We start from the raw sequence: 16,121 nt of genomic DNA, 5'->3' as shown, positions 1-16,121 counted from the left end.
ATTTGTAGAGCTAATTTGCATTAGAGGCACACAGTGGCCCTATTTGCTCACAATGGTAAACTAGAATTCCACTGAGTTCTTGCTTGTTATCTGTACAGTTGTGTGGCTGTAGACACTGCACAGTCTTTCTTGCTTGGTTCTCCCACCAGTGGGAACAGCTGTGTGATGTGATGCAGTCTGTGCTTTCTGGCCATTCTCTGTCTGGATCCTGCTTGCTGAAGGGGCCCCACTCACTTTTTTCCAGTCAGTTGATCAGCAGGACTGCATTTTCCCAGTTAAGTACCACTGGGACAAGATCACCAGAAGCTAACAAGGCAGAAAAAAACACAGAGTTACATTTAAAATGGAATTCTTGGTTTATTGCTCCCTTAACAAGCCAGATTTGTTTATGACTTATATATCACTCCATAGTGCTTGGAGCAGTTTACAATATAATTATTGAAAGAACAATTATCTCTCCCCAACCCCTTAAGCAGGGTACTATTTTACTAACTTCAGAGGGATGGAGGGCAGAGTCACCTTGAGCCAGCTACCTGAATCTGTCGGGATCAAACACAGGTTGTGAGCAGAGGCTTGACTGCAATATTGCAGTTTAACCGCTGTGCACCAGGGCTCACTGTTCATATTTGGCTTTTGATTCCTTTCTGGGAATCCTAGCAGATGAAATGCTTAGTTTTTGCATCCTCGGTTTCCGCTAGTGGGAAGAGCCAAGCAGGAATAATTTTCCACCTTACATGAGCACAGAGCTCAGAGATTACAAACCAAGAGTTTCCTGAATTCTGGTTTATCATTTTGTGTGAATGCATCCAGTGACCCATTCTGTCTGGTCTATTTCATAAATCTAAATTTGTCTTATCCCAGCAGCCTCCTGATGAGAATCTCAGTTTCCTTGATCTGAGTGGTCTCTCAAGAGGTGTCTTGCATCTCAAAAGAGAGAGAGAGAGAGAGAGAGAGAGAGAAGCTTTTCCTGGAACACAAGATAAATTGTTCCACTAGCCAACAGAAGATATGCTGAAGATTAGAATGTTCTCCCAACCCACCACCTTCTAAATGTGGTGGACTGCAGCCTTATTAGACTGAAGCACAGCATGCCATGCTAACTGAGGATGATGGGAGATTGAGTCCAACATATTTGAAAGGCACCAGGTTAGGAAAAGCTGCTGAAGAACCTCTGTGTAGTTGATGCATCTGGCGATGTCTAGCGGACTCTTTAACTTTGGCCTATCTTAATGAGTTCCTGGTCTTTTGGGCACCATTTGCCATCCAAGCCTCCTTATAATAAGCTGACTTTATCAACTGGTTTCAGGGATATTAGTAATCTACCCTTCAAGTGTAAACATTTCAGGTTGGTTTATAATAATTAAAACTGAAACCAGAACAATAAAATCAAGATTTAACAGTACAGTAAAACTAACAGCAGCTTCAGGATATAAGATATAAGAATACTGTATTCTAAAAACTGAGGAAGATTCAAAGGTTATGGCCAAATACCAAAGATTCATACCTGGCAATGAAAAAACGTCAGCCCACAGCCATGTCTCTTAAGGAAGGGGATTCCATAACAACAGCAGCATCGCAAAAATGTCCCCATTGCCCATTTACTTTCCACCATGCATTTGAAAAGGCAGAGGGATGTGAAGAAAGGCCTCTGTCAATTGGCACAACACAGTACCTGCACAGCTTCATGCAAGAGAAGATTGTCCCCTTTTTCTCTGTCTCTCTTTCTAGAGGATTTTGTTCAACTGTGCAATGTTGCCAGGAGTGAGGCCGGGCTCCGAGAAAGGCCTGGCTATGAATATGGGCCAAATCAGGAAGACCATCAGTATGGACTCTATAACCCAGATTTAGAGTCATATTACAACCACCTGGGCCTTGAATATGGAACCCCAGAAAGCAGCCTCTCCAACAGAGAACAAAGCAATGAATTTGAAGACGTTGCTTCCCAGCAAGCATCACAACACCAACTAGTACAGACACAGCCTCGCTATGTGCCTGGGCAGCTTGGTGAGTAGCAGGAAAGCCAAAAATAAAACAGAACAAAAAGTATTATTTGGTTCAGCTGTTGCCCAGGAATGTGCTACAAAGAAACGAAATCATAGGTGAATATTTCCACAGTCTCCTCTTAAAGGTTCTTTGGGCTGGTGTCCACATTATCATGTTTCTCCGATTCAGAAACTGGGTCTCCCATATACAGATTGTGGTGGGTGGCAAAAGTGACCCACACAGAGGCAAAGAGTGGATTCTGGCATAGAAGAGAGACCCTTCCAGTTAAGTATGCAGCAAAGTATTTTTCAGTTGCTTGCTGAAGCTTGTTGCTTTCAGCTCAAGCAAAGGTACAGGGAAACAAGCTATCTTTGCAGCTAGGTGTACAAAAAGGGAAGAGAAACGACTAGTCAAACAGGAAGCCCATTTGATTTGTTTGGTCCCTGTAAAAAATGATACATATGAAAGCCAGCTTTTGCATGTAGATTTTGTTCCTGGTAGAAGTGAGGAAAGTGGGTGAAAAGAATGGGAAAATCATGTTTGTTGTCTCTTCCATGTCTCTCCTTTTTTTTTTTGGAAAAAAAAGGAACCATCATATGCATTCTTAGGGGGTAAACCACAATGTTTTGCTCAGTAATGTATTTATTTTAAAAGGTATATAAGCACATTTTCTAAGACATAAAATCTAAATATTTGTTGTATCTGTTTGAAAGAAAAAACCCTTGCGTGGCTTCCTCTCCCAGAATAGGTTCTGGACAGTTTGTCTCCGTACTGCTCCCTACAGGCTTAATTTTCCCTTGTCTCCTTAGGCTACAGCAGTTTCGAGGGGCTGCAAGCAGAAGAGTGTGGAATCCTGAATGGTTGCGACAATGGCCGTTGTGTCCGTGTGCAGGAGGGCTACACTTGTGACTGTTTTGATGGCTTCCGGTTAGATTTGATCCTCATGGCCTGTGTGGGTAAGTGGCTCAATACGAGGAAATAGGCTAGACTTTGCAGAATAAAGAGACAGCTTAGCATAGTGGCTAAAAGATGGAGATACAGATCAGGAAATCTCCAGGACAAATCTCACCTCCATCATAAGACTCAAAAGGTGCCTTTAGGGGTCTCCTTTATTTCTGTGTCTCAATCCCTCCATCTGACATAGAGTGCATGCCTTACAGGAATATTATGAGGACTAAAGCTAACAGATATGAACCACTTTGAAGTAGCCAAAAACAGAATTTTAGAAGAGAGGGGGTGGGCTAAAATTCTCGCAATACGCCAGCCATTGTAGCAAAGAGCAGATTCTGACAGCCACAATCCACCTCCGAGACTAATGTATAGCATTTCACTTTCTTCAGAGCATGATAAGCCATCTTTGCTTTTTCAGAATCCCTCTTGCTAATTCTGCAAAAAGCAGCCCTGGCAGAACCTTACCCTGACAGCACACCAACAGACGTAGAGCTTTTGCACGCTAGTAGTTTGTGACCCAGCAGGAAGCCAGGCTCGTATACGTATGATATAGGGAGAGAGCCTGCCAAATGGAACCGAGACCTTACCATGGCTGCTCTCATGTGCAGTTAGCAATTTGTTTAAAGCAGGCCCCAAATTGAAAGCACAGGTCAAAAGGAATGCGGAACAAGTTTTGCTGAATCAGAGGACTATTTTCTCTCATTTCTTCTGCCCCGACAGATGTTAATGAGTGTGAGGAAGCAAATGCCTCTGGGACCCTGTGTGAAGGCAGCATCTGTGAGAATACAGAGGGCTCCTATCGCTGCAAATGCTTGCCTGGCTACATGGCTTTGGCGGAGCCTCATCACTGTGTGCCTGAAAGCACTCAGAATCCAGAGGCAGCGTGACTCCCAAAGCAGTGATGGAACAATGGCAACACTTTCAACCATTTGCTTTGAGAACTGGAGGTCCATCCAGCTGGAAGAGAATTACTGGGAGTTCAGAAGCTTTAAAAATCCTTTGATTGCTTCCCAAAGAAAAGAAAAACTCAACAGAACAACCTTCCACTTCCATTAACAGTGCAAACACTCAGGGCCCAGTCCTCTTACTCCATGCTTTCTGATAAATTGTTGTACCCATTTTTATCAAACGTTTTGGCCTCCAGATACTAACTCACATTGTGTGGGCCAACAGTATGTCCATCCCCATTCATCTTTCTCTGCCGTTCAATCCATACCATGAACTTGCAGGACCTGGTGCTCCATAAATAAGGCCTTGTGAGCATTATCTCTATGTACAATAATTATTCCTCTCAGTGAACCCACATTGTAGAGACTATTGCTACTCTTCACACACTCACCATATCTAATTTTACATGTGTTTATTCCATCCACAGCAACTCTCTTAAAAACAGCCTAGTCACATGATTAGTTGGTCATGTAACTAGAAAAAGCCGGATCCTTCCAGCTTTGTGTACTAAATGGGCAGCATCTCACCAGCAACCGCTGCTGTCCAACTATGGTGCATTCTTTCTACAGTGGCTGAAAAACATTCCCATTACTACACTGACTGAAAAATACTCCCATTCCCCAAATATAAGAATCTCAACTTTTATTCTGCTCAATCTGCCTGAATCCTGTTAACATTCCCTTTCATGAGCAAGACAAGGGGCAGCATCCAAACTGGCCATCTTCAGAACATATGGCTTCTAGCTATCATCTTGCAGTAGCCTGGACTCCAGAAGCCTTTTTGGCTCTGTCTTTCTGTATTCATTCCAAGCCACGGCTGTCCACCACTGTACTTTCCGTCACTACTGGAGTATTAGTTTGTGGAACAAAATGGATTACAGATCTTTAATTTTGGGAAGTGGTCTCAGTGGAGCTTTTTATTGGGGAGAATACAACATGATGTCAAATAAATGGTTTTATAATATGCCTTATGGGTTATAGACGGGTTGGTTCTTGTCTTCTTTCCAGGCCAATCACTGGGAGCCAATGGGATGAGGCAGGTAAAGGCCAGACGTTGCTAATTTAGTGGAAAAGGAAGAACAGAGCTAGTTTGCATGTATCACCCATGATAAATCGATTACAAAGGAACATTCTGCTTTTTTACCTTATTTTCGATAAAATCATTTGGTATAATTTTCATCAACACTTCAAGAACTATATAACCGGTGGCAGGAGCAAAGAGAGAAGATGCTCTATAATTTTCTTCTGAAATGCACTTCACACAGTAGACAGCAAAGTCAAAACAGTTAACTAGGTGACATCCAGCCAGAGGAACTTCAAACCCCTTCAGTAATCTCCAGTTGTAGAAAGCAGGACACAAGTGGCTCCTACAAAGTAAATGCTTCACCATCCTCAAACAAGTCAGACAGATGTTGAATGACATAGGTTTATTAAAAGAATGTTACAAAAACAGTCTGGATTTGGAGAACACTTCCCCAACAACTCCAGGTAAGTGACACAATAGTGCAAAACGGTTAATACAAAAGATCTCAGCACAAGAGACCAAATGCCATTTGGTCTGGCATCTACAGAAAGGATAATTTTCCTTCATTGCAGCAAATAGCCACAAAAGGTGCTTATTAATTTCCTTTTGGCTCCAGATGACAAATGTAAATCTATGGAAAGTTTAGGTCATGATAGAGCAGGGGAAGGGGTTGGGGAAAGAGAAAGCAGATGGAAGTGCAGCCAGCATCTGACCGTGAGAGGCACTGAGTGTTGACAAGCAGCAATTAGCCTGGTATTTGTTGGCCCAGCTTTCTTACAGAAGAAAGACTTTAGGATGCACCTTCTATTTGGAGCCATCAAAACCCTCCAGACATCACTTCTGTCAATGGTTGCATAAATGTTTGCCCTGAGCTACAGTGAGGCTTCCCCCAATGTCTCATCCCTTTGGGGGTAGACTGGTTGTGATCACCAACCCCTTGCTACATTTTATTTTGACTCTCTGGGGGAGAACCAGAAATGTTGCACAGATGCTAGAGGAACTGAAACAAGAAATGCTTTGTACAGCAAAGCACTTGACTCCTTGCTACACCCAACCCCCTTTAATCCCTCCCCCAGAAACCACAAGGGCTAAGCACGGTGGCTTTAACTGGTGATCTGGACAGGGATCTTCAAGCAGAACAAAGGCTGGCCTTGGTCATCGAGCAGCTCCCATTTAACAACTAGTTTAATCTGTAAAAAAAATGAAATAAACAAAGTGTGAGAGGAGTTTATTCTTATTCATTCAAACCTTAAAGGACTTTTTTGCTGCAAGGGAACGGAGAGGAAAATTGCTAGGCCTTAAACTCGGGTTGCAATCAGAATGGGTTTCACACCTTTCTCATCTATTTCATTTCTTTCCAACCTTTCTCCAGAATTCAAGGCTTACTACACTACACTACACCAGAAGGTTTTACTGCTAAAGAACACACACTACATTTTTTCGTTCAATCAAAGGATTTTTTTTCATACTTTCTTTAATACAACCTTCAAGATAGAACTACAGCCCAATTCAGGCATTCACCAAAATGCATGTAGAGCTAAACAGGTAATAGGAGATGTGGGTACGCACTTTAGTCTTGTCCTCTGAATGTCCCTCAGTCATATCATAGACCTTAATATATTAAAATTTGAAAATCTGCAGAGGTCTTTGTTGCTTTATATGGCTGAATGTAATTACAGAATTTCAATTATCAGGTATCCTGCATCATCATGTATCACATGTAATTCTACATACGTCAAGAGAGTAGATGAGTAAGCTTTTACATCTATGGACAAAGAGATAATGTATTTGAGCCCTCATTGTATTCTCCACAAAAGAAAGCAGCCCTTATTACCAAAGCTGAAAAAGTGGACTTGTCCATGAAAGTTCACACTAAAATACAGCAATTAGTTTTTAAGGTGCCACAACATTTTGTCTATTTTTTCATTTTTGTTTTGTTTTCGCCTGACACATTTTAGTCAAACGTTCCTTCTAACTGACACCTTGGTTTTCGTGTGTACAAGAAAGTTTTCATCCATAATGGCAACTTTATATCATGTGAAACCTTTCTGAAATTTTACAGTCCAGAGGTGTCCGTATCTTGTTTCTGAGACATGATGAAACCACCAACCCTTCCAATCTAGCCCATAAGTCATGCATCCCTCCAAACACACCCACCAGCCCAAAACAATGGACAATTGGACGCTCCAGGTAGCTCTCTCTATCCCCTTGAGCATCCTGTTTCAAAGAAGGCATAAAGGAATGTAAAAGACCACTGTAACTATCAGAATCGACCTGGTAAGACACTCACCGATGGGTACTCGCTCTTCACTGGCAGCTTGTTCAGGTAGCTGTACGAATGGTCCTTCTGAATAGGGCAACTGATCCCAGACTTGCACCCATCAGGCTGATCAAGTGGGAAGGGAATATCCACATGGAGCATTTCTCCATACACTTTAGCTTGGCTGCCCTGGCTGTCAATCTCTGCAGGAGAATAAAACAGATGAACAAAATCAGAGTCATTGCCAATGCACTTAGGGAACTTTCGCTGGGGTAGGAAATAAGAGTTCTTAGGTTACATAAGTGGCCCCTCTCTCTTTCATATCAAAATCATTGTGCATTAAACACATTCCCACTTTATCTGTCTGCAGCATAGCAAATGCTAGTCTTTATCCTCTCCCATTCCTTAACAGAATAACTGTACTGTAGTTATTCAGTTGAAGAGCACATGCTTTTGTATGTAAAAAGTACTGTACCAGATTCAGTCTTTGGTATTTTCAGAGTAAGCCTGGCAAAAACCCATATCTGAAAGCCTGGAGATTTGTTGCCAGCTATCGCAGGCAATACTGAATTAGATGGACAAACAGAAAGTGCTTTCCATGTTCTGCTACATTTAAGCCTCCACCTCCTCACTACTTTTTTTAAAAATACAGAAGACACTTGGTTTACGGGGAAAAGACAAAACCTGTATGTCAATAATGGTGTGCAGTAACTGCACCAGTGTCTCTTTCATCACCCACACATGCGAGAAACCAATCATTAGCAGCTTTCTGTATATAGCAAAAGAGGCACATTTGAAATTGCTACAGACAGCAATCTACACATTATCTTCATGGTTTTTCTTATGCTAATGTATTTTCTATGAAAGCAATCTAGGATAATGGTATCACTTCAATTTGGAATGAACACAAACACTTTTAAAAAGCTTCAGTCTAAAAGACATTAGTCATCAACAGGATATACACTTACTGCTAGAAAAGGTGACATTGACACTATAGGAGTCTCCTTTGTGGAGAACACAAGGTTCTGAAGGACAAGGAGTCACATTGACCTCTGTAATACTTCCATCTTTGGAACCTGTGAGGGAGGAAAGAAACAAATAAATCCATAATTTAATGTCTTTGCTAGTCAAGACAGTACATTGGATGCAACACTACCCATTGCTGCCACTGATTAAGGTCCAGAGTATCATACTGAGAACCTATAAACACTTACATCTGTTCAAATGTTAGTTGAAAAATATCTGTCATCCATAAAGTTTCCTCACAGAAACAAACAGGTTCCTTAGGTACATGAGGTGTCACAGAAGCTCAACGCTGATGTTGACCTTAAAAACATTCAGTTTTTAATCTACTGATCAGGCTTACAATATTAAGTTAGAATGCAGATGAATGCAAGTCCTTTCTGGATAATGTCACTAATTTTCTACCAAAATATGTCCTGTGAGAGTCCATGACCTTTAAAAATCCCTAGAGAGCTGAAAATGGGAAATGTAAAGTGTCCGTCTTGGACCTAAGAAGTGGCTGCTCACCTTTTCTTGAGAGGGAGGAATTTAATGACATAGACTAGACTGCAGTTTAGTGTGTGGTTATATAACTTGGCCTGATTCTGCATTAGGCATACAATCCCAGCACTAAACACACTGCTTGGAAATAAGCTTCGCTGAAAACAAAGAGGATTTACTTCCATTTCAAGGGATGCATACTTTTACAGCTCAAGACTATGTGTGTCTGCACAGAAGGCAGTCCCACTGGTGTTCTGTGTGGCTTTCTTTTGGCTTAATTTTACAGGACTGAAGCTTTGGTTATTTAGATGAAGCTTTCAATCTCTAGCATTAAAGCAACAGAAACTCACCTCAAAACAGCAAACATCTCTACTGGGGCAAGGCCTGGAAAATACAGTGGGAACTGTTTCCTCACCCAAAATATATTTTCTCAAAATATCAATTCACACCTTCTGAAACAAACAAATATGCTATATGTACATTGAACTGCTGGATAGTTCATTGTTTTAGATCTCTGACTGCACAGCCAGAGGTTCCCTACTGTGCCTCCTTGACAGGGCTGGACTTGATGATCCATAGGGTCCCTTCCAACTCTGCAGTTCTAAGATGATGTTGATAATGATGGTAGCAGTTGCACAGCAACTATATAGATTCCCACTGCAGTGTAGTGGACAGACCAATTTATTTCTTTAATTTATATCCCACCCATCTAGACTGAAGTCTACTCTGGGCAGCTAAAAACACTGAGAATAATAAAATAAATTAAAACAATAACATTAATACAATTGAAGATGGTAAAATAAATTAGGTATTGACAAGAGGGAAGGCCCGGCTAAAGAGCCAGGTCTTAAGTTGGCTCTTAAAAACACCCAGTGAGGGAGCCAGACAAATTTCTGGTGGAAGATTGTTCCAAAGGCGAGGGGCCACTGCCAAGAGGGCCCACTTTTTTGTTCTTTCTCTTCAGACTTCCCTCAGCGTTAGGCCCCTCAGCTGCCCATCTTGACTAAAGCAAATGATGGACTATGGAGATCAGGGTTTGCATCCCCACTCAGCCATGGAAGCTCACTGGAGGAGTGGAGCACATAAAACCACTCCTTAAATAGTTCACTTACCTTGAAAGCCCTATAGGATCGCTATAAATCACATAATGATGGCACATAACAAGTTGCAGATTTTATCCTTCCATAAGACTAAGTAGAAAATATTATGCATAAAAAACTGATTCCCCGCATTCATTTCTGTGATGAGTGCTAAACTTGATCACTGAACCTAATTATTCCCACCTCTACAAACCATGCCCACCTGAACATCCTACCTCTACATTTGGGCAGTTTCAGATCAGGTTCTGTTTCCTGTTTGCATAGAAGTGCACAAAATATAGTGAATTGGCCTTTAGAATTTACAATTAGTCTTGAAGAGTGTTTTGTACAGCACCATGGTAGACTTCCCCTCTTTGCTTTCCAAGCTGTACTCAGTATACTAAGTGCAAATATACTTTCAAGTGTGAATCAGCCCAGTGACCTGCTTACGATGGCTTTTATCCTCACATGACCAGTGATGCATTAATTCTTCACTGCTAGCTTCAGGACTTTCTGCAGCCTTTAATGTAAATATAGCAGGAAGTTGTGGCCTTATTAAACTGCTGAATATAATTTTAAATTAGTAATAAATATAACAGTCCGCCTGTCCAGAGACAGAATGAAATAGGCAGATATACTGTATTTGTGTTTATGTAGCTCTCCTCACAAGGAAGCGCCATTGAGTATTTTCTCTCCAGTAAAGGTACTTTGGGCTGCAGCTTTACATTACAATCCTCTGTATGTTTACACACAAGTAAGTCCCTCTGTGTCTAGTGGGGTTTATTCCCTATTAAGTCTATTTAGAGCTGCCTAGAGCCTTATAAGGAAGGGACGTGGTGCTGCTGCAAGTTAAACCACAGAAGCCTCAGTGCTGCAAGGTCAGAAGACCTACAGTCGTAAGATCGAATCCATGCAACGAGTGAGCTCCCATCACTTGTCCCAGCTCCTGCCAACCTAGCAGTTCGAAAGCATGCAAATGCAAATAGATAAACAGGTACCACCTCAGTGGGAAGGTAACACCGTTCCATGTCTAGTCACGCTGGCCACGTGACCACAGAAGATTGTCTTCAGACAAACGCTGGCTCTACGGCTTGGAAACGGGGATGAGCACCATGCCCTAGAGTTGGACATGACTGGACAAATTGTCAAGGAGAACCTTTACCTAGAGACTTATAATGCAATCATAGTATCTAATTATAATTATAGTTAGGCATGCTTCCAAGTAGCCCAAAGAAAAAGTTGGTGTCTGTAAAATCATAACAAAGCCCCATGAATATTATCCTGTATAATGGGGGAACAGCATATTAATGCTCATCAATGCTGCAATTTGTGGGACAGCAGACTTAAGATCAATGGCTATGCAGACACCTGTATACCATTACTGAAACACTATCCCACAAAGCATTTAACTGTTGATATAGGGGAAATTATCACCTATGTTCAATTAGTGATAATCACTTCTTTTAGTTGCTGTGACAGTCAGATAAACTGCCTTTCCCACTGTGCATACTAATCTATGCAAAAGAGGATGCAGCTAAACTGCCATTCTATGCAATGCAAATAGACAATGCAAATAGTGTCCACCATATAAACCAGTTAAAAACCAAAGTATTCAACTCCCTTGATAACATCTGATAATAGTTTTGCCTGAGCAGAAACTGTCTCTGCTAATGAGAGCATGGGCACCTGATTTTCATCCATGCCCTGCATCCATTACCCAACACTATATCCCACAACTGCCTCATTCTGTCCCGGGCAGTCCCCAGGCCCTCGGGGATGAAAACCTGGGCAGGGGCCTAAGTGGGTTAGGGATATCAGTAAACTGGAAGAAAAACTTTTTTCCAAGGCACAACTAGCAGTGCCTACAACAATTAAAATGGACCTTGAAGTTTTGGGGACATATCTCCTTAGAGGAATGGCGGGAGGAATCTTTTAGATGTGGTTGCTTTACATCATCCTTGACTGCTCGCCACACTGCCTAGGGCTAATAGGAATCACACAACTTATGGAGGACCACAGGTTCCGTAAGCCTGGAGTGGAAAATATGTGGTCCTCCTGAAGTTGCTAAACTGCAATTCCCATCAGGTCCAGCTAGTTCAGCAATAGCTGTGAGTGCTGGGAGTTGCAATGAAGAAAGTACTTTGAGGGCCATGTTTTCCTGCAATGGACCATTCTAACTCTCATGATTTAAAAGGAAGACTTGCAATCACATTAACAGTCCTGGGGGGAGCTTCATTGATCACATTTTCCTACATCAAAATGCTATCTGTATAAGGAAGACAGTGGCTGAAATCCAGGTGAAAGTCACAACCAGAGTAGGCCCATTGAATCAGTGGAGATTCTGTGAGCCAATAACTACGTAGGTTTCTTTGATTCAGTGGGCCTATTATAGCTGAGGCTTCCTACTGCACTTCAGGCATTGTGTATGAAGTGGTGCTTGAACAAACCAAAGTAGGTATTTGAGCACTGCTGTGGTAAGGAAACAGAAGTTCTTCATTTCTGCAAAAGCCAGCCCAAAAGCTACTTTTTAAAAATCCTCTTCTGTAAAAACTAATGTTTTCTTGATCTTCCTCTGCCCAAGAAACAATTTGAATACAGAATTTAATGGCTGAAAACCAACAGTAAGTCACAACTGGAGTAGGCTTGTTGAATCAATGGAATTTAGGGTGGAACTGATTCACCAGATCACCACTGATTCAATGGGTCTGCTCTAGTTGCAACTGACTACTGGATGTCGGCAAATATATTAGTAAGAGTCCCTCCAAAAAAAGAGAGAGGAAAACAAATATCATCTACTAACCAGCTTCCTGAATTTACCCCATGACAGACAAGATCTAAGAGGGAGGTCCTAATGGAAATAAGAACTAAAAGAAATAGAAATAATTATATTTACTTTGTATTAAGACATGAAACTGCTAAAAAGTATCACTACTTGGCAGGGAATCAACAGATTGCTCAGCAGTGAGGAGAAAAAGTTTTCTTCTGATGCATTTAAGAGATATTCTAATATGTCTTGTGATACAGTTAAGATTCACACTTCTCAGAAGATACTGGTTAGACAAGAGTGACAATGTAAAACCAGTTTGAGGTGCAGCTTTGCAGTAAGATTGGGCAACACTGTCAAATTTAATATAAAGAACACTGTATAGCAACATAGTGTGTTGGTAGACTGTTTTTGTAATAAAGGAAAGTAATATAGTAACTAGAATCTCACAACTAGAACACAATGAATATTCATTGAATTTTGTACAGTATTAGCAAAAGAGGAAGGCTGATTACCCCAAAAAAGAGATAAATTTTTGGAAGGGGTATACAACATCGTAAATATTGGATTGAGAAGAGAAGAAGGGGATGACAGAGGACGAGATGGTTGGACAGTGTCATCGAAGCAACCAACATGAATTTGACCCAATTCCGGGAGGCAGTGGAGGACAGGAGGGCCTGGTGTGCTCTGGTCCATGGGGTCACAAAGAGTCGGACATGACTAAACAACAACTAGTTGTTGTCTGTTAACTTGTTAAGTGGTACTATGTAAATAGTGTGATTTTCTTTCTTTTTTTACTTTGTATTTCTTTTTCAAATTACTTGTTTATTCTTTTGTTTTGTGTAGTATTAATAAAATTTAAAAAATATAAAAGCTAGAACACTGGAGCATGTTGCTCAAATTTCCCACTCACTATTTGTGAACAAATATAAATCTGGATCTTTAACTTTTTATTTATTATTATTATTATTTTATTATTTAATTTATATGCCGCCCACACTACCCAAAGGTCTCTTTAACTTATATCCTACCTTCATGCCTATATGTATTTACATCAATGTCTTCAGAATAGGAGGAATCTGCTCACAGCCACCACATGATTATGTTATGTTACTGCTGCTCATATTTCTAGCTTTGTAGCAAAATATGAAAGTGGTAGTAACAAAAACCCCATAAGGATATGCTTCTGAAAGCTCAATCATACCACAAAGGTTCTAGGTGAGCAGAACTGAGATTACATTTCACCCCTTCAGCAACATCTGTGGAGTAGCATCTGTTATGAAACCTGCATCACATAGCACTCTTACTACACATTAGAAGGTCTAAAGGCAAATAAAAATGTATCAGCATTGGTCCTACTTTAAGCCTTCAAGCAAACTAGATGTGAGAGCAGCAGTGCCATGTTATCAGAAACAGGGTGCCCTCAATTTCTTATACCCTTTGTGCATGTGCATGCTGAAGTGCAAGAGATGAGGCAAGTTATAGTATAGGCAATGTTCGCACTGTCTCAGTTTTGTGAGTTTTAACTGATGTGATTTTGTTTTATTTGATTATTTTCATGGTCTGGTTTATTGTCATTTTTTGTTTGATTTTGCAATTTGCTGACTGCCCAGAATAGTGCCTTGCACTAATGGGGCAAGATAAACATTTAAGAAAGGAAGAGAGAAGGAAAGAGCTGCACATGCTTTCATTTATGACATGACTTCTCCTTAGCTCTAGGACCTCTATATGGAGCAAATTATCTGGCAGGAGAAGGATTTCAAAGTGAAGAGTGAGGAGTTCAAGTCTCTCCACTCCCCAATGTTTTTGAAACATATGGACAAATATTGGACCATGCAGGCATAAAAATCCTATAAGCATACAGCAAAACCATACATGGGTCATCCAGGATATTAAATTAACTTGCTGATATAATATGCAGGATGTGATTTATTTATTTACGCCTTTTAAATGCACCACACTTAATGGAAATCCACTACTCTGGGTGGCCATACAAATATCCCCGCATTACCCACCCCACCCTCCAGAAACAGGGGGGAAAAACAATCAAATAACAAAACTAAAGCTAATGACTAAATGATACCGACTATCCTCCAAGACAAAAAATAAGCCATAGGGCAAATCATTACCTAAAGGGAAGAATGTCCTTAAAGGCTTCTTTAAACAATTCAGTTTTCATTAGCTTGAAAGTCTGGAGGTAGGGAGCCTACTGAATCTTCAATAGATCACTACAGAGTGAAGGGGCCACCACTGAGAAGGCCCAATTCCTTGTGGAAACCCTCCTAGCCTCTGTCAGCATGGCCATCCACAACAACAAGGTCTGGGAGGACCAGGTGGAACAAGCTGCAGTTCTTTGGGAGAGATGCTCCTTCGGGTATCAAGGCCCCAAACCACAGAGGATTTTATATGTTAAAACCAAAGCCTTGAACCTGGCAGGAAAAGCTAGAGATAGCAAAAGCAGATGAGTCACCAGGACCTGAGAGATATGATCGAACATATTTACTCCAGATATCAATCTGGCTGCTGCATTCCGAATCTACTGAAGTGTCCGTGTCAGCTTCAAGAGCAGCCCCTCTTTTCTCAGCAAAAGAGGCTCCAACTTCCAAAAAAAGAAGTCCCCCACTTTGCTTCTCTCCAGACCACCAATGCATGTATTGAGCTCCTTATTGCTCCACTGACGAGGAAGCTCACACACTCCCAAATGTGAATGTTGCCAGGATTTCACCACCACCCCTCCACTGACCGGGAAGCGGGCTCCTCTCTCTCTCTCTCGCCTGCCAGCTGCAGGGCATCCCGCTCTCACCTACCTAGCGACATTCACCCACCTGAGCCTATTCAGGGAAAGGCAGTGACTGACTCAGGGGAGAGGACGAAGAAAGGAAGGCGAGGACACCTGGGAGAGCTGGGCGGGTTAAAGGCGGGCTACTACTCACCGCAGTCCACGAACCGGATGGGCTCGGCCAGCACCGCAGAGCAGGCGGCCAGGAGGAAAGTCAGCGTCAGCATAGTGGCTTCCGAGCGTCGGACACAAACAAGAAACTTCTACCTGCGGGCGGGCGTGTGGAACCGGGAACGCGCCCCTCTCTATATATAACGCCGCCGCCGCCGCTACCGAGGCGTCACATGAGCGGCATCCGAGGCTGGGCCCGCCCCGGAGCGGTCACCTGATGGGGGCGGCCTTTCGGTCCCCGCCCAGAGCCGCCCTGGGCTGGCTGGCCGGCCCCTTGAGAGGGCTGAGGACGGGACGATAGGGCAGAGTTAGGCCGGCTGGGGAAGAAAGTCCTCTTGACTTCCCGGTTGCCTCAAGCGGGGCGAGCGCAGGGCCGCGCAATCCACCACTCGTCCCCCGTCGACTAGCCCCTGGCGTTGGCAGGCAGCGCAGGCTTTGCCAGACATTTACTTTGTACAACGGTGGTGGGCAACTTGTATAACGACAACTCCCATGATCCTTGGGCTGCAATTCCCATGATCTTTTACCATTGGTTATGTTGACTATGGCTGATAGGGATTACAGTCCAACCGCATCCGGAAGGCCACAAATTGCCTACTGCTGACTTAGAACGAAAAGCCTTTTGTATGATATTCACAGGTCTTAACTTCTTGTCTTTTG

At 42.2% G+C, this 16,121-nt stretch overlaps 2 protein-coding genes across 2 annotated transcripts in view; one reads left to right on the top strand and one right to left on the bottom strand.

Moving 5' to 3' along the window:
* LTBP2 (latent transforming growth factor beta binding protein 2) overlaps positions 1 to 4,859 on the top strand; it is a 171,812-nt gene extending 166,953 nt beyond the window's left edge. The window contains exons 32-34 of the mRNA XM_020793875.3: positions 1,729 to 2,004; positions 2,793 to 2,939; positions 3,655 to 4,859. Coding sequence (XP_020649534.3) covers positions 1,729 to 2,004; positions 2,793 to 2,939; positions 3,655 to 3,821 — 590 coding nt within the window. The 3' untranslated portion in view covers positions 3,822 to 4,859. The remainder of the gene's footprint in view (positions 1 to 1,728; positions 2,005 to 2,792; positions 2,940 to 3,654) is intronic.
* A 434-nt stretch (positions 4,860 to 5,293) lies between these two features.
* Positions 5,294 to 15,654, bottom strand: NPC2 (NPC intracellular cholesterol transporter 2). Its single transcript, XM_020793876.3, has 4 exons — positions 15,445 to 15,654; positions 8,134 to 8,241; positions 7,196 to 7,368; positions 5,294 to 6,095 (listed from the first exon to the last, which is right to left on the bottom strand). The coding sequence occupies exons 1-4, from the start codon at positions 15,515 to 15,517 to the stop codon at positions 6,009 to 6,011; spliced, it is 441 nt and encodes a 146-aa protein (XP_020649535.2). The 5' UTR covers positions 15,518 to 15,654; the 3' UTR covers positions 5,294 to 6,008.
* Between the last annotated feature and the right edge of the window lie 467 nt (positions 15,655 to 16,121).

Source organism: Pogona vitticeps, chromosome 1 (genome assembly GCF_051106095.1).
Source record: "Pogona vitticeps strain Pit_001003342236 chromosome 1, PviZW2.1, whole genome shotgun sequence".
Lineage (NCBI taxonomy): Eukaryota > Metazoa > Chordata > Lepidosauria > Squamata > Agamidae > Pogona > Pogona vitticeps.
Note: the sequence above shows the minus strand (reverse complement) of the source record. Positions and strands in the feature narration are given on the sequence as shown.